This window comes from Vigna unguiculata, chromosome 11 (assembly GCF_037176805.1).
Source record: "Vigna unguiculata cultivar grain cowpea cultivar isolate G323 ecotype 2 chromosome 11, ASM3717680v1, whole genome shotgun sequence".
NCBI lineage: Eukaryota > Viridiplantae > Streptophyta > Magnoliopsida > Fabales > Fabaceae > Vigna > Vigna unguiculata.
In genome coordinates this window covers 37,579,535-37,602,248 of record NC_140802.1, presented here as the reverse complement: position 1 = coordinate 37,602,248, position 22,714 = coordinate 37,579,535, and the positions used below count along the sequence as shown (strand labels likewise).

The 22,714-nt window shown below is 29.9% G+C and overlaps 1 protein-coding gene and 1 pseudogene across 2 annotated transcripts; both read right to left on the bottom strand.

Moving 5' to 3' along the window:
* Positions 1-7,174: 7,174 nt before the first annotated feature.
* LOC114168861 (calcium-binding protein KRP1 pseudogene) lies at positions 7,175-7,948 on the bottom strand (annotated as a pseudogene).
* A 9,274-nt stretch (positions 7,949-17,222) lies between these two features.
* Positions 17,223-22,392, bottom strand: LOC114169988 (G-type lectin S-receptor-like Serine/Threonine-kinase). 2 transcript variants are annotated; one of them, XM_028055416.2, is made up of 8 exons: positions 20,750-22,385; positions 19,829-20,332; positions 19,421-19,567; positions 19,100-19,311; positions 18,802-19,012; positions 18,462-18,699; positions 17,994-18,144; positions 17,385-17,885 (listed from the first exon to the last, which is right to left on the bottom strand). In XM_028055416.2, exons 1-8 carry the CDS (start codon positions 22,071-22,073, stop codon positions 17,577-17,579), a joined length of 3,096 nt encoding a protein of 1,031 aa, XP_027911217.1. In that variant the 5' UTR covers positions 22,074-22,385; the 3' UTR covers positions 17,385-17,576. The 2 variants fall into 2 exon arrangements, with proteins under 2 accessions (XP_085525547.1, XP_027911217.1); XM_085669421.1 differs by having other exon boundaries at positions 17,223-17,885; positions 18,462-19,012; positions 20,750-22,392.
* Positions 22,393-22,714: the final 322 nt, after the last annotated feature.

Below are 22,714 nucleotides of genomic sequence, written 5' to 3'. Positions count from 1 at the left end.
TAGGTATGGCAACAAGGCGCCTTGAGATACTTAATAGAAGATGTAGAACTATGCTAACATGGTTGTGGCCATGTGGAAGGAAGGTAACGAGTCTTCCACGAGGTGCATCGGTATACATGGTAGTGGCCATGTGATGGAAATCGAGTAAGTTATGTGGGAAATGAAAGGATATTATATATGGTCGTGGCCATGCGGTATAAGGAAAGAGTTTGTGTTATTGTTGTATTATTTTATCGATTATACATGTATATATGTGCTTGGTATATTTTTGTGTGTTTCATCTTTTAGCTCACCCTATCTGCTTGTGTTTGGCGATGATCGTGTATGCGGTACACGTGAGCAGGTGATAATGCAGGTGGAGCTGGTGAGGCTTAGCTGCAGGGAGGGGATGATCATGGGATCTTTTTCTTTATGTTTTCTTTATGTTATTTGAAATGGGTTGTAAAGGCTCATGGAATATTTTGACTATACTTGCAGTTTTGTAATTATGGACTTATTAATGAATTAATAAAGTTTTAAATTTCCCGTGTTTTGAGAAATGAGGTATTATTAAATGTAATGTAATTAATTACTTTATTTTATTTTATTAAATTAGTAATATCCTGATGGGATGTTACATAGGATAAGGTGAAGTGTGGGTAGTTGGAAGGGTGTGGGGAATTGAAAGTTGTGTGGATGATGGTGATAGAAAAACCCTCTGAGTAAAGGATTTGTGCCAGTTCAAGCATTGGGTTTATGTGGCCTTGTAACGGCAAAGGAATAAGCAACAATCTCCGACCTTTCTTTCAACCATTGATTCCTCTCTTTTTCTTAGCTTCTTCTTCCTTACTTCACACAGACACTCAATATGTCGCTGCGAGATTGCGGGGTGCTAAATATGTCAGTTGTTTACGTGCATAGAAAATCAGCAGAAGCACCACTGAAACTTACTATTCCGGTTGTGACCACTGATTGTGTTGGTGGTGTGGTAGCAAAGATGGTGAAAATTGCGGTGGTTCTGAAGGACGGAACTCAGATTGGTGCTTGCATCTTTGAAACCATCAAACTTCTCCCCTGTAAACAAACACAAAAATTTATTTTCTTCAATGTAATTTGTATACAAAGAAGCAAACTAAAACTTCATGAAAACATTATTTTGTTTGAGATTCTATGTGTTTTTGGTACAATCTATTGGCTTGAAAGAGACCGGTTTTGCTTCTAGATCGAACCCAATCAAATAATTTGACTGGACAAAGTTACCATAAATCCCCACATCGCTACTGGTGTTGGTGAACGCCAAGAAAAAAACACCATCTTTTGGTGGAATGAAGGTCTGAATTGGTTCCAGTTTCACATCTGCACCTTCAAAATGTGCAGTTGGCACAGAACTACCAAGATTATTCTTCGTTCATCCACAACAGGTTTCATCTTGAGTCATGTTGAACAATATCTAATGAAAGTAGAACACACAATAAATATTGGGGGAATCTGATGCAAACCCTAACAAAGGAGTGGGATTGAATGGAGGCAATGGCAACGGCGGTGGAACACCTTCTTCGATGGTGCAGCGGCAGCACATCGTTGGTGCAGGCGGAACGAATGATTGGCAGGCGCAGTGGTTGTGGAACGTCGTTGCGAGATTCAACGGAAGCAATGACGCCGAAAAGGCCTCTTCGACGGTGCAATGATGGTGCGGTGGCATATGCAAGCAGAATGGATGGTGCGTAGTGGTTGGGTTCTAGAAGAAGAAGAAGAAGGGACAACACTGCAATGAAATGGTTTAGGGTTTTTTAACCTTACGAAGCCCTACTGCCTCGGTTATTTAGAACCGAGGCATATTCAGTCAGGTAAATGAAAAAAAAAATACTGCAACTTAATTGCATCGAGTGAAAAGTAACTGAAGCAGAAATCGTATTATGCCACGGTTAAACAGTAAGCGAGGCATAAAGTTACGTTATAATATTCAAATTCAAAAACATCGAGAATTGTAACATTTTTTGAAGCTATATGCCTCGGTTAAAATCACAACCGAGGCATAAAAGTTGACTTTAATTGCAAAAATGCCACCGCATGTTTATATGCTTCGGTTGCTCAAGAACTGAGGCATATACTGCGATGTAAAAAGTCTGAAATGCACTAGTGTGCACATGGTAAGTGCAATTCTTATCTATTCTGATGATCATTAATGCAAAAGAAAAAATATCTGGAACCAAATGTTAAAAGCAAACCTAAGGGAATAGTGTTTATAAAATATAGTTAAATTTAAACTACATGTAATGATTACGTTAATACATATAAATAGGGATGAGAGATGAATGGAGTGAAAGTGTGAAAAGTGGTAGAATGTGACAAAGGAAAAAAAAAACAAAGAGAGTTTAGTGATGTAAATCAAGTTCATCCGGTATTAAGAAATAGGTGGTGTGAGTGCAACAAAAAAAAGAAGGAAATATATCATTAAAGTCTCAATACAACTTTGGTATATCTTTCACGTAAATAAGGCAAGGGGAGGAGACATCTATCATTTTATTTTTTTTACTTTGAATATTTTTATTTGTTCATAATTATTTTTATCTCTATAAGTGAGGTGTCCCTAACCTCATTCTAATTTATATTTAGTTTTCGTTCCTATTTATTTATTTATATTCATCTCCAATTATGCACTAGTCATATTTATTCAATTTATATTTACTCTCATCTATTTATTTATATTTATCTCTAGTTATGTACTGGTCCTTTTTATTTATTTTAATTATTCATTGATCCTATCTATTTATTTATATAATTATATGGTTTAATATTGAAATAAAATTTATGATAAATAAAGATTTGATTATTGAAGTTGGAGGCATGACCTTGGAGATTTAAACGAGTTAGTATTACTCAAGATGAGATGTTCTTGAGTTACTTTGTTGGCCATGATCTCATTTATCCTGACTAGTCACTACAAAATTAATTAATATCTTTATAAAGTATAATAAAATCCAGTTTTATGGATTTGGGAGAATTTTCATTTTATTTGATCTTATTATGATATGTTGTATTTTTTTATGTGATATTTGTCTCACTTCCTTGTTTTATGATTGTGTGTGAAAAATCAATTTTTATAACCTTATCATAGATGGTTGCTCCCAACATGCATGATCCCGCCGACATTGTGGCTATTTTTCCGGGAAATGCATGGTAAACCAATGCAGTGAATAATTCAGTAACATTTCAGGGAATAGAAAACTCTACCATTACTTTTCTCTCTGCTCCAAACGCGCCGATTGTCATCGAAGGACAAATCGGAGTTACCTTCTATTTACCCCCAACCGTCCAAGTGAACTCTATCCATAACATTTTCCTTCCACCTATTTGAAAGCTAGTATATGAGGGGAAAACAATAAATAAATAACATTCCTCCATCTTCTAGTGTAGAAAATATAAAATGTACTAAACGGTATTGATATAAGATGCATGTAGTATTGTAAATATATACATACATATATATATATATATATATATATATATATATATATATATTAAGTATAATTAGATATCATTGTATAATTTTTACTCTAAATTTTATAAGTATATTGTAGAAAATAATAATAATAAATAAATGAATAAAAATTTCTTTTCTCTTCACATTAATCACTTTATAATTATTAACTTAACAAGGCATTGAGAAGGGAGTATATGGATATTGAAGGAAAGAAAGTACGATACTGAGAAAAGAAGAGAATATTGGAAAATGCATTGGTTGAAAAAAAAAAGAGTAAAATGAAAATAAGAAAGAAAAAAAAACTTGGTAATAAGGTTCCCATATTTAATTATATATCTATTTATTACTTAATATGAATTCATTTTATACAATCAATTATGCATTCTTGAGATGGCAAAGGCAATGTTTTCGGCACTTGAGAATATTATTTTTTTGACTGTGAGTCCACGCGTATACTTTAAAAATTTCTTTGACTTTTCTTTGAAAATTTCATTTCCTTCTCCAAACTATGGAAACTAGGAAAACACAAGAGGGAGGTAACACTGACCACTTTAATAGACTTGCGGTATAAAAATGGAATTAGAAATACGACATGATAATAGTTATAACTATGAGAAGCATAATTGCAAATAATTGTTATCGTAATGAAAGAGTAATAATGGTGGTTAAATTATAACTTAAATTATGTAGTGTAGATATTGTAGTTATGTCCATGATTGTAAGAAAAGAGATTAACTATTATAATAAAGTGGTGATGAAATAAAAAAGTGAAAAAATAGCTTTTTTTCTTTTAAACCAAAACTATAATTGAGTTATAAATGTTTTGAAATGAAATAAAAAACTAATTTAAATTTATTTTTGAAAAAAAAAATGATGGGGTTTTTTTTTATCAGTTATTTAGGAAGTTAAAATAATATATTTAAATTAAACTTAGACTTAATATATAATTTTTCATATAAATCCATTAGAGTTTTTTTTTTACACATTACAAGATAATACGAGTGAGTTTTCCTTATTTCTATATACTTCCCTACATAATCTCATGTTACATGTAAATATAGCTGTCAAAATTGGTTGAAACCCGCGAGCCAACTCGGTTCGCCACGGGTTCGGACCGAATTGGGTTAGAATTTTTTTACAAATTTTAATACGAATTGATTTTTGACTCGGCTCACCTAGATCCCAGCTCATTCAGGTTGAACCCGTGGTGAGTTGGAGTGGTTCACCAGCCCGTAAATAAAGGACCACACAAGTATTTTTTATTAAGTTGGGTTTTGCATTTGAATCATGTTAGGTTATTTTTTTAGTTAACAAATAAATAATTTGTATTTTTGTGATTTTGGTTTGTATTTTGATTATATTAAAATTTATTTAAATTTTAATTAGAATTATAATTTAGTTTTGACTAAAAAAATTAAAAAATTGTATTTTTTAAAATTAAATGAATCTGTGAACCAACCCATTTAATCCACCAACCCGTGGTAGATCGAGTCATGTTCGAATTTTTTTTGCTTACTAATAAATGAACCGGATTAGATTGACTCAATTAAGTGATCAATCCGTGATGGATGAAGTCGAATCAGATTAAATTACCCGTTTTGACAATTCTACATATAAAAAAAATGAAATAACCGTACCCATATTAATCATCCACATCAGATACCCCTATTTTTATGTTTTGAGAAAAAAAAATATTAAAAATTGTAAATCCAGAAACGGGTTCAGAGGTTAAGTTATGGCTACCCACTCCTCTCAAGATCTACTAAAAATACATCCAATCACTTAAAAAAAAAAAAAAAAAACTAAAGTTAGTCTCGTTTATAATACAAAGAGATATGAAAAATACACTTTTTAAATCTATTATAACAGCTGGTCATTGACAAGTTTTCAAGTTAATTTAGAATAATTTGGTGTCACGAAGAAAAAAAAGGCCATGCTCGTATGAAAGAAAACTTTGTCTGAATTCAAGATAAGAACTCACTTTTAAATTTTGTTAAACTCAATCTTTCGGTCTGTGCATTAAGAAAACCAATTTAAACAGATTATTAGTTTTTTTTTCTTCATTTTTATTGGTAGAAAATTATTTGAAATTTCTTGTTTTCTCAATTTAAAAATCAAATTACTAAATATCTTTTTGGTATCATTTTTCTGGTTACTTTATAAACTAGGTCTTTAATTAGAACTACTAGGGTGCTTCATTAATGAATCAAAAGTGAATTTAGCATTAAAATTATTATCCAAACACCCAAATCGAGTTTTCAAATAATGCATTTAAATGTAATTTACGATAAAAAAAATCCTATTAATTTCATTAAAGCATCTTACAAACACTCTTCTTCATAATGAATCGATATTCTCTTCCCAAAAAAGATGCAGCTTACGTTGTTAGCAAGTTAGTGCATCGTTAGGCAAGGTAACCATAATACCTTCAACATGACTCGAACAACATAAAGATAATTCAACATAATAATATAATATTAAGAATCTAACTATACTTTTTTTTTTGTTTTTTTTTTTTGCATTTTGGAGTTTCTTCATATCTTCCTTAGCGATCTTGTGAGTTGTCCTTGTATTAATAGTTAAAGAAACGAGTTTCCTGATGCAATAAAAAATGGGACAAATGAGCTGAATTTGTCTTATCAACAAACACTGAAACACCCCCAAAAAAAAATATAGATAACAGTGTACGAAAGTTTCTTCTTGCTTAAGAGAACAACCACAAATGTGAGATTCGTTAATCATGTTCGTTTCTTAAATACATAACATAGTTGGATATTACATTAGAACATGAACGAGCAAAACACTTTTCTTGTTTGAAATTGTTCCAATAACGCCGACCACTTTGAATGTTTTATATTTGTGACAGATCTGGTTGGTACAAAACACAGAACAAAATAAAAATTGGTAGGAATTGGATATGAAGATGGGAATCTGAAGTGAAGTTAAAGAATCAGAAATTGTATGCAAATTGACATGTTCCAACGGCTACGTGTGTGCAACTTGTGTAAGTAATGAATTTGAGACAGGATTCTACGAAAGTTCCATGCACTTGAAACCGCAGACTCGTGAATTATTCCACCATTTACATCTTTCCCGTGACTACAGTATTATAATAACTCAAAATCAGGGTTTGCTTTAAAAGATTGTCGCAGAGATGGTCTTGTCTAACTTTCCAACCTTCATGTAATTATGTCAACAAATTCATCTTTTTCAACTGCTGTCATTAGGTTAACACATTAATTAACTTAAAAAGGAATTCTCTACACCTTTAGTAGATAAATAATTGATATGTTGAGAAACAAATCAACTGGGTCTAACAGAAGACAAGTTAGTATAAGAAAATCTGATGAATTCAAAATTCAAATTTCCATTAACCACGGAGAAAAAAAAACACATTTTCCTCCAAACCATAATTAACTAAAAAATTGTAAATACGTCACTGGCTATTGATCATAGACGATTTGATCTAGATTTAGTTTTTAAACAAAACAAAAGTTATCTGATTCACTAGTTGGTGATTCTGACTCGCCTCAATTTTCCAGTTTAATCACCCAATATGGTAATTCACAGTAACGAATTTACACAAACAGTTCGATTGCAAAACATTGAACACTCTTCATATTTAGAAAATATGAGTTCACTAACGCCACCACGAATCAGCAAAAACCACAACCACTCTGTAACGTAAAAGAAGACAGAAAGAAAACAGGGTATGAAAAAATTGTGTATTATTTTGAATATAAGCCCTCGAGAAGAGAAAAGTCAGAATTAACAGCAATAAGAACAGAGGAAGCCCCTGTGATGAATTATTGTTCCTAATGAAGTAAGTAAGAACTAAATGGAAGAGTTGTTATTGGTGGTTTGGTTGAGTTGTTCATGTTGGAGAGCGTCTTCAAGCCAAAACCAGGATTCCTCCATCAACTCAGGGCTCAACCTGAACATCAAAACGCAAAACTCCATCTGAGTGAGTGCCCCATCTCCATCAAGATCCCCTTCCCTCATCATGCTCACAAGTTCATCTTCCTTCAAGTCCTGCAACCCCAAAAGTGCAGCTTTTTCCCTCAAACTCTCCAACGTGATCACCCCTTTTTCTTTGTCCACCAGAAGCTCAAACCCGTTGCAGAGCTCCTTCATAAGGCCCTCCCCACCAAGCTTGGTGGCCATCACAGGAAGCAGATCCTCGAAGCCGATTCCAGCCATTGTAAAGAAGAAGAGAATAATGGGTTGAATTGAGTTGAAGTGGAAGAATGTGATGTGAATTGTTGAAGAGAATAATGGGTTATTTATATATGTGTGTATTGAGACAGGGGAATGAGAAAAAAAAAAAGTGAAAAAGATGGGTTGAAGGAAGAAGAGGAAGAGATTTAAGCAATGATCCCTGTTTGGATGACAGCCTAGGAACAGAGAATTATTCGTTCATCGGCTTTGATTCTGCTCAAGGAACCGCGCTTCCTTCCCTGTTTCCTAGAACCTTAATTTTGGCTATTTCCGTCATTTCACTTTTCTTACCTTATCTTCTTTTCTAACTCCTCTCTTAATAATATAACCTTTCACATTTAATGCCATTGGATTTTTTAATTTCTAATCCCTCTTTATTACATTTGAGGTTCAAGATTTGGTTACATCAACTTAATAAAAATATTAAATTTTATCATTTTTTATAAATTTCTTACCTTTTTTTTCATCAATACTCTCTCGTCTTGACATCTTTTTACGTAGAGAATCTACTGCATTTTTTTTATATGATAAAGTGTCAAGTTTTTTTTTTCTTTTTTGTAATAATTTTTCCTTTATATAATAAAGTATCAATCTTTTCTCCGTCAAATACAACATGTGAAATTGAATATTTGAAATATCTTTGTTTTCTCGTTTTGATAAAAATGTTTAATCTTAAATATTTTATCACTTGATGTATTATGTGAAGATTTTTGTTTTCTGTCAAAATATTTAATATTTTTTATAATTTTACTCTATATAGGTTGAATTTTAATTTTTTAAAAATCACTATTTTATACACTTGATTATTATAAGATAGATTTTCACTACCAAATATGCCGCTGAAATTGCTAAAATCAAATTACTCTCAGTCTCAAAGTTATTTTAGATTTTTCAGTTATTTTAGAATCCTCAGAATTATTCTGAAGTGAATTTTCATTTCGTTTAAACGGGAGTCACATCTTAACGAGAATTGCATTGGAGAAATGTTTTACATTTTCAAAGAAATGACTATTTTAACTTTTTTTGAATTTTTCAAAATTGACAAAAATAAAAATAAAACTTGAATAAAAGGCCGCCATAAAAAAAAGAAAAAAGAAGAAATAGTTTATTTTTTTTATCGCATCAATCTCATTCGATAACAATTTTTTTTGTTAGTTTATCATATAGAAGATTTTATACTGAAAAATATATAGAAATATTTGTTCATTTGGAGTGAGAAGAATTTGAATTTATTTTATCTCACTTTTGTTAATTCTGTAAACAAAAAAGAGATATCGGGGTTAGATGCATATTCAGAAAAAAATAATATAATTTTCTAATTTTCAATTATCAGATGAATTAACCATTGAACTTCTTTTTTTTTATATTTGTAAGATAATAACTGCATCATTTTGTACAGAGTATTGTATTTGTAAGGTACGAGGAGGATCGGTAGAAAAATATAATATATTATTTATGGATGTAAAATCAATCCGTACCTAGTATTTGCAGATAAAATTTCTCACACAAAATGAATATTATAAATAGATACCTCTGGATAACGGATACAGATATTTTTAATGTTTGCATGTTAATAGGACGGATAGAAGTATCATAGTATCCGTATTCATGAATACTCGTACCCGCTATATTCTAATTTAAATAAATAAAATATAAAAAAGAATATGAAGTTATTTTTTTATCAATTCGTTTAAAAGAATTATTTTTTTGTACTTTATTTGAATTTATGATTAAAATATGTTGTTAAATATTTATTTTAATTTTTTTAAATACTTGCAAATATCTGTAAATATTAAATAATTATACGGATATTTACATAACAAATATCCGATAAAAATAAATATGAATACAAGACAAATATTTATCCGAAAAGTAAGGGGCGCCTCACTTACATTCCAATTTCTACATGAATAATTTATTTAGAATAAGAATAAAAGAAAATTGGTGGTTTTGAAGAGGAATTGGTTAGTTGGGGAATTTAATAGCTGGAGAGGGAAATAACGCAGGAATTAACGTGAAGAATTTGAGGAAGTTGTAGTTTAGCATTTGTTGCAGAGTTGACGTTGAGATTGTGAGATTGTGGTGAAAACAAAAGGCATAAGAGAGGGCTAAACCTAAAGAAAGAAGTTTGGGTCAAAATACAGAGGCTATGGTCACAAGTTTATGCAAGTGTCGAGAAATTGTGGTGTTTGGTTGGTTCCTGAGGACAGGGTCGGTGGATTCTATAACTGGAATTTGGAAAGCACCGTTAAGTTTCCCAACACTGCTTTTTCAACAAACCAACAAATAAACTGATGCTTTCAAAATTGGAACCTTCTTTCTAACTCTAAACTTCTCACTTCCAATTTACTTCTACTTCGCAACCTTCTAATATTATTTAACTTTAACCAACTTCTAATTATTTATAAATTGGCTTACTTTTAATTAAATTTTTATTTACAATACTTGTTTTAGAGTTTTTTAAATTAATTTTTACGGTGTGTTTAGGTAACAGAGTGAATTTAAGAGTAAAAAAAGGAAGAGAAATGAAGAGTACAAGTGGAAGAAAGTTTGAAAAGTTTTAAATTGAAGAAAAATATTGTAGAAAGCGTAGAGAAATAATAAAAATTATAAAAAAATTTCGGTGATTTGATTGTTATAATAAATTTTCAAAAATATATTTAATGAATTGATCAAATTATCTTTGTTGATAAAATCATTTGAATATTAATTTTATTTAATTTATTCTTTTAATATTTTTATTTTACTTTTTTATCTTATTATAGTATAAAACATACTGATTAATAAAATATTTAAATATCTATTTTATTTATTATTTTAATTATTTATTTATATAATATAAACCTATTCTAATAAAATAGTAAATTAATTCACTTCATCTACTTATTTTAATATGATTATATCAATAATATAAATAGCAAAAAGTTATCACATTTAAAATATTTAAACATATATTACTGTCATAGACGGTTAAATTTTCTGTGTAATTGATTCATCTCATATTCTCTTCGTAAATAGTTTCACTTTGTCGTGAAAAATAAATTATTTAATGTTTGATATTTCATTTGTTTTACTTTTTATTTTTATATGTCGCAATAAATAACGGAACCGTATAAATAAATAGAGAATTATTGTTAATCAATCTTATTTATTTTTTTATCATTTTTATACTTCTATAACCTTTCTTCTTCCTTTTTTTTTTTGCTACACAACACTGTTTTTATATTTTTTTAATTATTTTGTTTGTTTTATATTTATGAAAGGCACTCACATCTTCGATATAATTTTTTTATTATAATATTTATCTAATTTTTAAATAGTGTATTATTAATTACAATCAATCAAATAGTTTTATATTCTCACATGTGTATATTTATATTCTTTTTTAATATTTTTTTCCAAAAAAATTAATTAACTTTCAATTTTAAATGTTTAATTGATAGACCTTTTCATTTTGTATTTAATATAATATATTATTATTTTTTATTTTCTTTTATCCTTAATTTTTGTTTCATACGAAAATTTTTATTTTACTAAAACAATTTCATTATCTCTTAATAATTTGACTAAATTAATATTTTAAAAACATTCTTAGAATTTTAAGATAATTTTCATCTTATAACATCCTTAATTATGTATATGTTTGTGTGATTTGATTAAATGGTATATCAAATTGTTTTTATGATATACATTTAATTAATTTTACTCGTTTTTAATAATTTTATGGGTTAAATATATTTTTAGTCCTTCAATTTTTAGTGAAGATTAGAATTAGTCCTCTTGGAAAACTTAAACAAATTTAATCTTTCAACTCTGAAAATACGTGAATTTAGTCCTTTTAACAAAATCTTATAAGTTTATTTGACATTTCAAACACATTTCATTGTAGTTTTTAGTTTATTTACACCTTCTAACACATGTTCGTTTCAATGTTAGCGAAGAAACGTGTTTGAAATGTCAAATAAACTTAAAAAAATTAGGTTTAAAAGACTAAATTCATGCATTTTAAAGATAATTGACTAAATTGGTTTAAAGTGTTTTTATCATATAAAATGCTATTTTGTTAATTTTTTATATAATTGTTTTTAATTTCTAACTCATTTCATGAGTGTTACTTTATCATCACAATTACATAAAGACATCTTATTTACTATAATGCAATAACTTAATGTTTTTGTCTAAATCTTGTTTATCACCATTTAATATTGATTGAAGTTCAAAAGATGAAAAAATTATGCTAAAGTTCAATTATTATTAGTTTAATATCTATTTTATATGCGATTTCGTTAGGGATGACAACGGGGCGGTGACGAGTTTCGCTATCTCATACTCATCCTCGTTTCTGTAGAAAAAATTCATCTTCATTTCCATACCAAAAAATCCAATGGGTAGGGATGCAGTGGCGAAACTTGGACAAAAAATTTAGGGGCGCCAAATTAAATTTGTTACATATAATTTTTTTTAGTTTAGAATTTTTTTTTCATTTTTTTTCATTTCTTCCGCTTAAAACAAGCACACATAATAGTAGAATTCAAAAAAAATATGACTATCATTCGTTATTATATCATGCTATTATATTGTGATATAAACCATGAATACCATTTTGATAAGCCCTTCGTACCTCATCAATTTGATTTGGTGGGCATTGTCAAATTTGAGGACGTTTTTCCTGGAGTTCTAATGAATTGTTAAATTCATTATATGTAACCCTAGGAAATTTAGAGATTTGTTTTTCATTATCTTGAATTATTGGTTCTCATGAAATTTCTTAAGTTTAGTTAATGTAGATGCTTTTTTTTTTCATTTTTATCACAAACCTTCCTCTTTCCAAAAAAAACCAATTCTTTTACTCTTTATCATAGTCTTTCTAATCTAAATTTATCACCTCTCACCTATTTAGAAAAAGAAAATTTGTATTCACAAATCACAATTATCACAATGCAAAACATAACAAAATTCATATAACTTTAATTAAATAAGCAACACTATATAAATTCAAAATTTTAAAAAAATTTATCATAGGCAGTAGAAAACATAAAATCCCTAAATTTCATAATTAAGGGTTATAATAATTTGGGAAAAATTATAATTAAGGTTCATACAAATTTCATAAAACAATCTCTAAAATCAAAATTAGGGTTTATACTCATTTGGAATAAACTTAATTTGGGAGAAACATCCTAAAAAGAATTGTAAATTTAACATATATAAATTATAATAAGATACTAACCTTGATATGTGAGAAATCATCGGAGAATTTATACTTCAATCTCAATCAATGTGTTCCCCAATCTCTATTTTCTAATCTATTTCTTTGTATTTATTTCTTTTCACACATTTTTATGATAATTTACATTATAGAAAGTTCTTATAGATAGAAAAAGAAATTCTAATCTCTTTTATAAATCAATATCTCCATTAAACTTTTTATTTTATCTTTTATTATAATTTTTCATAATATAAACTTAATATAAATAATAATATATAAATATAATTTTAAAAAATAAAAAAAAATATATAAAAAAAATAAATTTCAAAACTTTTTGGGGAGTCGTGGCTCCCCCCTAACATCGAGTAGGTCCGCCGTTGTAGGGATGTCAACGGGGTGGGTAGGGTACGAATAGTAACTCCCTCGTACCCTACCCGCTGGATAAATATTCGCCCCGTACCCGTACCCATATCCGTCGAGTATTCGTCATGCGAGTACCCGCCTATTTTTTCATATTCGCGGGTATCCACGGGTATCCGCAGGTATTTACAAAAATATTGAAAAAAACAAATATTTAATCATAACTAGTGCTCAGATCAACAAACCCACTTTCTTTGGTTGATTCCTGAAAAACAAACAAATAAAAAATCGCTAACAATTTATATTGTAATTTATTTTTGAATGAAATATTAAAAAAATTACTAACTTCATCCATGTCCACATCTTGCAACATTGTATAAAGTTTCATGTTGTCCAAATTTAATCTAGAAGAGCCTGAAAACGTAAGAAGTTCATTAAAAATTTATAACAATCACTTAATTAAAATATCTAAATAAAAATGTTAATTTCATTACCTTCCATGTTGGTCCATAACTAGTCTTGGAAACACATCAATGCCTCCCCAGTATCTAGAAGCAACTCCGATGTGGAGTAAGAATCCGACCACCATTACTGAATGAAGACTTATAATGTTTTTTACTAATATATATATATATATATATATATATATATATATATATAGGAGGATATTTTTGTGAATTAAAGTTTAGCGGGTACGGGTATCCACGGGTACGGATACTATGATATCAGTACCCGCGCCGTTAACATGTGGGTATCAAAAATACCCGTACCTGCGGGTAGCGGGTATCCATTTTTAATATTCGTTTTCTACGCGTTGCGGGTTTTATCCGCGGATATCCGCGTGTACGAATTTTTTTGACATCCCTACCAATGGGTATCAAACTTTTGTCTCAACCCATCCCCATCCCCACCGAGTAACAAGTATAATCTCGTACTCATACCCGTACCCGTTTTATTACTACTTCAATATTAATTTTAATTAATTTTTATAAAATAGAAAAAAAATTACGGTAAAGGAACCATAATATTATCTAATATTAAATATTAGGAAGATGGTTGTTTCTTCAATATAAAATACTTTGAAATAAATTATAATTGTTTACATTTTATATTAGAATACCAAATAAAGTTTCATGATAAACAAAACATTTATTAAATTTGCAAACATGAATGAAACCTAGTTAATAAAATTTAAAAATGTTTTTAAAAAGGTATAAAAGGAAAACAAATATTCAAATTAAAATATATTTTAAATGTTTGTTTACTTCAATTTTTTAAATTCAAAAGAATCTATTTTTTATACACTAATAAAATTTATAATACATCACTTGATCAAAATGACACAAAGAACAAATAATAAAAGTTAAATATAGATTTTGTATCTTTTGAACTCCAATATATGTTGGATGGTGATAAAAAATATTCATGGAAATTACATTAAATTTTTATATTGTAATAAATAAAATTTATTTATACAATTATAGTGAAAAAATTACATTATGATTGATAATGAGTTAGAGAATATAAAATAATTAGATAAAATATATCGAAATATTATTCTACATGATGAAAATAAACAACAAATAAAAATATTAAAAAATTAATGTGTGTCTTATAAACAATTTGAGAGAATATTGAAAGAAATCGCACAAAGAAAAATAAATATATAATTAAAGGTATGATAAGATGAAAAATATATTGAAGATCTAAGAAAACTTTTCAAATATCAACATATATACTCAATTGTTGAGAAATAACAAAAAATGATTTAACGAAACAAAAAAGTTCTTCAAATAAAACAAAAAGTAATAATAATAAGTAATTTTTTTTATATTACCTAGTAAATGAGAGGTTTATGTTATTAAACACTTAAATTGAGAGTATTAAACATTCTCATGTATGAAAATATACAATAAATAAAAATATTCAAATGTGAGATATAAAAAAAATTTAATTGACGTACATCATTTTAACATAATTACTTAAAGTTTATGATAAAATGAAAAATATATTGGAGATGCGAATGAATTTAATGACAAACCAAATAATTAGAATATATATATATATATATACACGTTACTTAATTAATTATGAATATTTTAATAATTTAAACGGTAACAGAGATATGGCGGGATATATACATTCTCATACCCAATTGAAAAAGTCATGATTCTCCATACCCATACCTAGTCAATATGGAAATTTTTCGTCAAAACGGGAATGAGTTCAGACAATACGTACCAGGATAAATTTATTTGTCATCTCTAAATTTCGTTCAAGTAGTGTATTATGATTTTTATTAGTGTATAAAAAAAATATTTAGTTAGAATTTAGAGAAAAAAAATAGAAGGACATTTAAATATTTTATAACTTAGATACTCGTTTTTTTTTTATATAATTGTTTAAAACTATATTTTAATTTTATCAGTTTTATTTTATTAATATTTGTAATCTTAATAAATATTTTGAGTTTTACAAAATAAAAGATATATACGATTACAATTTATTTATAAATATTTACATTAAAAAATAAAAATATATTAAATATTTGATGATACACTTTTTCTTTATCATATTTTTTATTTTTTAAAAAAATAATTAATTAATATTAAAATCGTTCATCCATATCTATCTCCCATACTAATTTGAACTACGATAAATAAATTTATCTTTTATGAAACTTGCAATATGGAAATCGATTTGTATCAAATCTTAATAAGGTTTAAATCATGTTATTATGTATAAAAATTCTTTTTATTTTTAAATACTTTTTAGAATATTCTTTCAATAAAACAAGCATGCCTGTTTTTTTTTCTTGAATGCACGCATGGATCAATCACCATCCTAGTAGTCTTATTTATTTAAGAATTCATCAAATTGCATCTTACAGCATACCATAATTATTCTATCAATAATAACTTTCAATTAAAAAAAATTACTTAAAACTTCATATTAGATGAAAATTTACTTTTTACCAAGATCGTGTTTACAAAAGTTTATATTAATTTAAATTATTTTATAGTTTATTCATATAGATAAAATTTTATGAAATGTCTATTTTTAAAAATATTCTAAAATGTGATTTACTTATTACTTTCTTATCGTTATTATTTTTTATAAATTTGAAACACATTCTATGTATATATTTTGTATAAAGTTAGTAACTGATACAATTAAGTAAAGTTAATTGATACATCTAATATAATTAAGAGATATTTTGTGAAGATCTTTTCTATTTGCGAATTCGGCCCTTTCTAATTTTTCAAAAGACTAGAATAATACATTAAGATTTAAGAGGAAGATAAAAAATAATTTTACAAATGTCCCCATGAACAAAAGGAGGGGCATCAACAAATTTCCTGCACACATTCATGCTTAAAATATTCACAAACTAATTTTACTATGAAGTTTACAGCTTTATCTTTGCAACAAATATTTTCACATTGCATATGTGCTATGGTGTATTCTGATAAAAGAATTGTCTAAGAGAAAACTCATCAATAAAAATAACATAATTCTCAAATAATTTTTTCGATAAAAAAAAAGATGAATATTAGACTTTGCTCAAATATAATAAAGTTGCATTATAATATAAGCAATGCATATTACAAATAAATAAGAAATAAAATCATTAGGAGAATATATTTGAAAGATTAAAATATTAAATATTATGTTAAATATTTTAATATCAAGAATGAGATTAATGCATTAATACAAAGTGCTTTTCCCAATTTATTTTTTAAAATAACGTAAAATTCTTCTTTTTAATTTGCAGTAGAATGACTTGTCTGAGAGTATTTTCTCAAATAGTAAAATATATTTTTTGACTAAATACTAACGAACAGACACAACCCTTGTTTTTAATTATTGCAAGTGACATTTTTTTCCATCAACAACTCCAAATAATATAAAAGAAAAAAAAAAAGACAACTTTTTATATACAATATAAAAATGATCATAACTAGACTACAATGACAACAAAATTGTTCATCTTTAGTTTTATTTTTATTTCAGTATCCCATGAACTTGGTGGAATAGTTGCCCTTTGTTGAATAGTTGCCCCATCTCAAAAAGGGGTTGACCATTAACCTAGTCTTGTTTGTCTTCGAGCTTTCTTTCTGGTACTAAGCAATGAATGCAAAAGAAACAAACTTGTTTAGGCCCTTTTTTCAATTCCACACAATCCATCCAAATATGAAATTCATGAGAAGTTTCCTAATTGACCATTTCAAGTAACCCCACTTAGAGGAGGAATGGATCATGAGAAAGTGGCAAGCAATAACTGAGAAATTACATGTTCTAGATATTTTGGCCAAGGATAATTTTCTACCTCCCATGTTCTATAGTGACCGTCAATTCATTACGTGAAAACGTTTCAAGTTTACTCGAAGTAGATGCTCTACTTGAAGGGCATCTTCTGATAACAAAGGCTGGTTCCTTAGGACTTGGAAGAGTGTTAGATTCACTACCAAGCATGAACACCACATTTGACATTGTAGGACGTTCATTTGGATCTTCTTGTAAGCACAAAAGCCCCACATTCACACATTTCAAACATTCATCTGCATTGCATGTTTCACTTAGTGTTTGATCCATGAATTCCAGTTCCCTTCCTTCTTTCCACAAAAGCCATGCCTGAAAATGAATCAAAGAGTGGAATGTATCAGTAGCTAACAGCTATGTGCTGGAACATATAGTGTTTGTTTATTGCATATACCAGAAACACACATTCACATTACTTACATATCCCAGAAGACTCAGTTTATGTTCTGCTTGATAAAATCCTGTGTTCCTTTTCCCACTGATAATCTCAAGTACCACCACACCAAAGCTAAAGACGTCAGATTTGACTGAAAAATGTCCATCAAGAGCATACTCTGGAGACATATATCCACTGCATTACAAAATTTGTGAAATGTAGACCAAATAAGAATCTGGGTGGAAATCATTTGGTAGAGTGTCAGAAAAATATGTTTCTGATTCTTGTATTTATGAAATATGGTGTAGTTTTGTTTCTGATCTGTGCTATTGAAATATCTATCCGATAACCAAGAACCATATCTATCCAATACAAGGACCAGAAATAGATTACTGTTTTTGAAATGTGAGTAAAAGATATCACATTTACCAAATAGTAATAATATTGTTCTTATGCTTAAAAACACTGAATCATGCTGTGACATGAAACTTACTGAGTTTTTAGCTACTTACTATGTTCCAACCACTCTTTCTGTGTTAGCTACTGTCTCTTTTCCTCCAAATATTCTGGCCAAGCCAAAGTCTGAGATTTTAGGATTCTTCTCTTCATCTAGAAGAATGTTACTTGTTTTCAAGTCCCTATGAATAATCCTCAACCTAGAATCTTCATGCAAGTAAAGGAGCCCTCGAGCAATTCCCAAAATAATCTTGAAGCGCACATCCCAGTCTAATAGAACACACAGCTTCTCGTCTTGTAGTGCATTAGGGGCATGAAATATGGTATTATTAGTCTTCTTCAAGATATAATTTTGACCTAATAAAGTGTACTTCAAATGCAAAAAAAGAGTCTTACCAAAAATGAAAGCATCCAAGCTTCTATTTGGCATATATTCATATACCAGCATCTTTTCATCTCCTTCCACACAGTACCCCAGAAGTCTCACCAGGTTTCTGTGTTGAAGCTTTGCAATCAACACAACTTCGTTTTTAAATTCTTCCGAACCTTGTCCAGAACAACTTGAGAGTCTCTTCACTGCTATTTCTTGTCCTCCAGGAAATTTTCCCTGACAGTATACAAAAAAGTTAACCATTCCTACTATCATCATGATATTGGAAAAGAAAATGGTAAATGTCAAGAAGTTCTTGATTACCTTGTAGACAGGACCAAACCCTCCTTGTCCAAGCTTGTTGGCATTTGCAAAATTGTTAGTGGCCCCTAGTATGCTTTCTAAATGGAAAAATGGAATATCTATGGCCTGTGCATCATCTTCTTTGAACCTACCAGATTCAATCAATTCTCTGACATATCTGTCACTGTCATACAAGTTAATCCCTGAGTTTTTCTGAACATATCCCCTGCTATCTGAAGTCAAACAGATTAACTGAGTCTGAGTTGCAGGCTACTGCTGATGAAGTATCACCTTATATTGGGATTTTTTTTTTTCATGAATAAGCGCAAAAAATTAAGTTACCTTGTGATTTGCTCTGTCTTCTTTTCCTCAAGTAAACACATGTAACAGTAGTTGACAGAAGAATTAAACCAATCGCAGTTGTAAAAGTAATTACAATGATCTTTGGTAAGGACAGTGTCCTTTCTGATTGATAGATATTATTGCCTTCTGCATAAAAAAATGACATTTATGCATAAACAAAGCTCACACAACATTTCATGAAAGTGTTGATCAATAATGAATTTATAGTTGAAAAAGTTGCAGGTAATGCTCGGTTGAAACAAAGGTATAGGTAGTTTTAGAAAGCAAAACAAAGGTATTAGTTGTTCTGTATAATAAGTATGCATGATATGTAGAGGGATAAATATTACACACTACAAAACAAGCATATCTATGAACATGAAGAGGGAATGAAGATATGTAGATTACCTTGAGTGCAGTTTAATTTCAATCCATCCCAAATAAAGTTTGTGTTGCAAAGACATCTCTTCTTGCCATCTCTGGTAGTGTTGCAAGTTGAATTTGGCCATTCCTTGCAGTCCAATAACGAAGAGCACATAGGCTCAATTGGGGGCTCCCAACTGAATTCTATTTCTACTCCTTGTTTCATGGAAGCATTAGAACTAAAAATGCTTGGATCAGCATGACAATAGCCAGTAAGGTGAAATGGAAATGACTGGTTGAGAGACAGAAACTTATCCCTTGAACCCTGATCACAGTTAAGTACATCTTTTCTGTGGATCAAGAACTTTCGTGTGTCTGGGTTTATGCTAATCACTTCATAGGTTCCCCCAGGAGTTTTAAAATCAAGCTCACCAGAAGAGTTGTTGCATTGAAAACTGAAGTACATGGGGTCACCACAACTTGGTCCTGTGCTTAAGGGATATGGAATGAAATTTGTACCACAAGTTCCACAGCTGTTCCCAGTGGATTCTGCAGAAGAACAATCTCTGCCACTTCATAAACAATAATTTGTAACACAATATTTGATGAGTGTATTCACATATTTAGTTGCCTAATCCCAAACTGTTTTGTAATATATCTTTGATTTACTTACTAAGCACTACTTCTTGTTTTACATGTAACAAATTGAACTTAATTACAAAGTCCATTGCATAGATTTTACCTTGTGCGAGTGCTTCAAAATCAGGTTTATAACCAATGCATTTGAGTGCTATTGGTTATTTAAAAAACATATGGATATTAAGGGTGATTGGAACAGAATTTGTAAGGTTAGATTCATGTAAAAAATTTATGGGTATATAGGTGGTGATTTTATTATATTTATATACATATATACACTTCAGTGAAGAGATTGCATGGATTTAAGATGGTCATGAAAAGGAATACCAATATCAGAAAATGCCATGCGAACATGCAGGTCACACCCATTCTCGTACTGTTCTTCAAGATTGTTCAAGTCCTCATACCAAATCCAGCAAACAGTATCCTTTTCAGTGCTTTCATACGAATATGCATAGCACTGGCAATTATTGAGGCACTCTGATTCGCATTCCTCTTCATTCTTGGCATTAAATTGAGCATCCGGGTTCCCTACTTTCATCATTTTCAAACTCAAAAATGTAGCTTTCTTAGCATCACCACTGCAGACATTTGTTTTTCTGCTGCATCCACCTGAAAAGTCTCCAGCATTCCAACTCTCAATAGAATTAGGCTTGTACCCAGGCAAACACTTGCACATGGAATCATACTTGCTATTACAGCTTCCAAAGTTTCCACAGGCATTGAACACACTGCATCTATCTCTTGGCTCCACCCAAACCAACAACCACACTTTCTCTGAATCCATCTTCATGTACTTAAGTTGACCCCAGTGAGTCATGACCAACCTTGTGTCACGATATAGTGCTGGAGTCAGAAAGGGAACAGTGTCGTTTGGGGATACTCTCAGGGTGAAATTTGACAGCAAGTAAGATATTGCTGGAGACATCTCATCACTTCCTGAAAACCTACTTGTAACACTGCTTTTCCAATACTTGATGGACCTCTTCCATATCACGAACTGGTTCTCCCCTTGACAGTGCACAAAAGTGAAGTTCCCTGGTGCAGGGTCTTCATAACTTCTCCATGATGTCAGTGCTAAATTGCCTTCCATTTTCATTCCAGGAAGGAATGTGTCTGTAGGATTAGCAAAACTCTGCCACAGAATCTTCACCAGATGATCCCCTTGGCCTTCAACTTCATCACTAACAATAAGGTTCCCACTGTCCATTATCTTCACTGTTCTGTGTTGTGAAGATGATCCTTCAAGTTTTGTGCCCCAGTAGGCTTTCCCCCTTCTGTCCAAAATCTTTAGATTCCCATCTTCTCCAATGCCAAAAGCACCCCAAGAATCTAGAAGTGGGTTGTCTCGGTTAGCAACCCACACAACTATTAAAGGAGTCACCTTGTAGTACCATATTCCCACATATCTTCTCCCACTAGAGCTGCCATTAGGAGTGAAAAATCCCAGCTCAAATTTTCCTCCTTTTGAAATTAGAGTATCCCCTTCCCCATCTTGCAAGAAGTTGTTAATGGTTATAGCATCTTTGGCTGAGCAATGCTTAAAACTAAAAGTGAAAAGCAATGAGCAGAAGAGGAAGATAGACAGCATGAAACTGGAGGACCAGTTAAGGATAACTATCCTTCTGGTCTTTCTCTTGGTGTTCACCATTTGACAGAACTCAAACGTTTGATATTTTCTTTTCTTAAAATAGAGTTCACATTATGCCAGTCACCCAATTTTTCCATGGATTTCTCCCTCTAGTTGAATTCAAACACCACCGAATGTAAAGTTTGTCGATAGCACTTTCTGCTTTTGATGTCTATTGGTGGAGCAATTGACTCTTATTTCGGTAGGATTTAATTTAATTATGCCTTATGCATTGTGACATTATAGCCCCTTCAGAAAAAGGTGTAATGATACTATCTATCTCATAGTCTAAATATGTTTACGATTTCTGCAGTCAAGTTTCAAGAGCTTTGCATGCTACTGATATGCTTTGGAATTTTGGTGTTAGGATCGTTCTAGGCCAAAAGCCCAGGCATTGAAGCATCCTGTAAATTATAATGAACCACTAGAATAATGGTTTGCAATATGATTGATATATAATTTATTATTTTCGATCTTGAATAATAATAAATAATATGGCCAAATTCGTTCATTTTTGTCAACGTTATCTTTTTCATCTGGGTCCCTTGCTTACTTTTTTTTCAACATCCACTGGCAAGTGCCATTCATTTGAAGATATTTATATAGCATGTACATTTTATTATTTTTTGACAATTTTTTTTTATAATTTAAAATCTGAAATA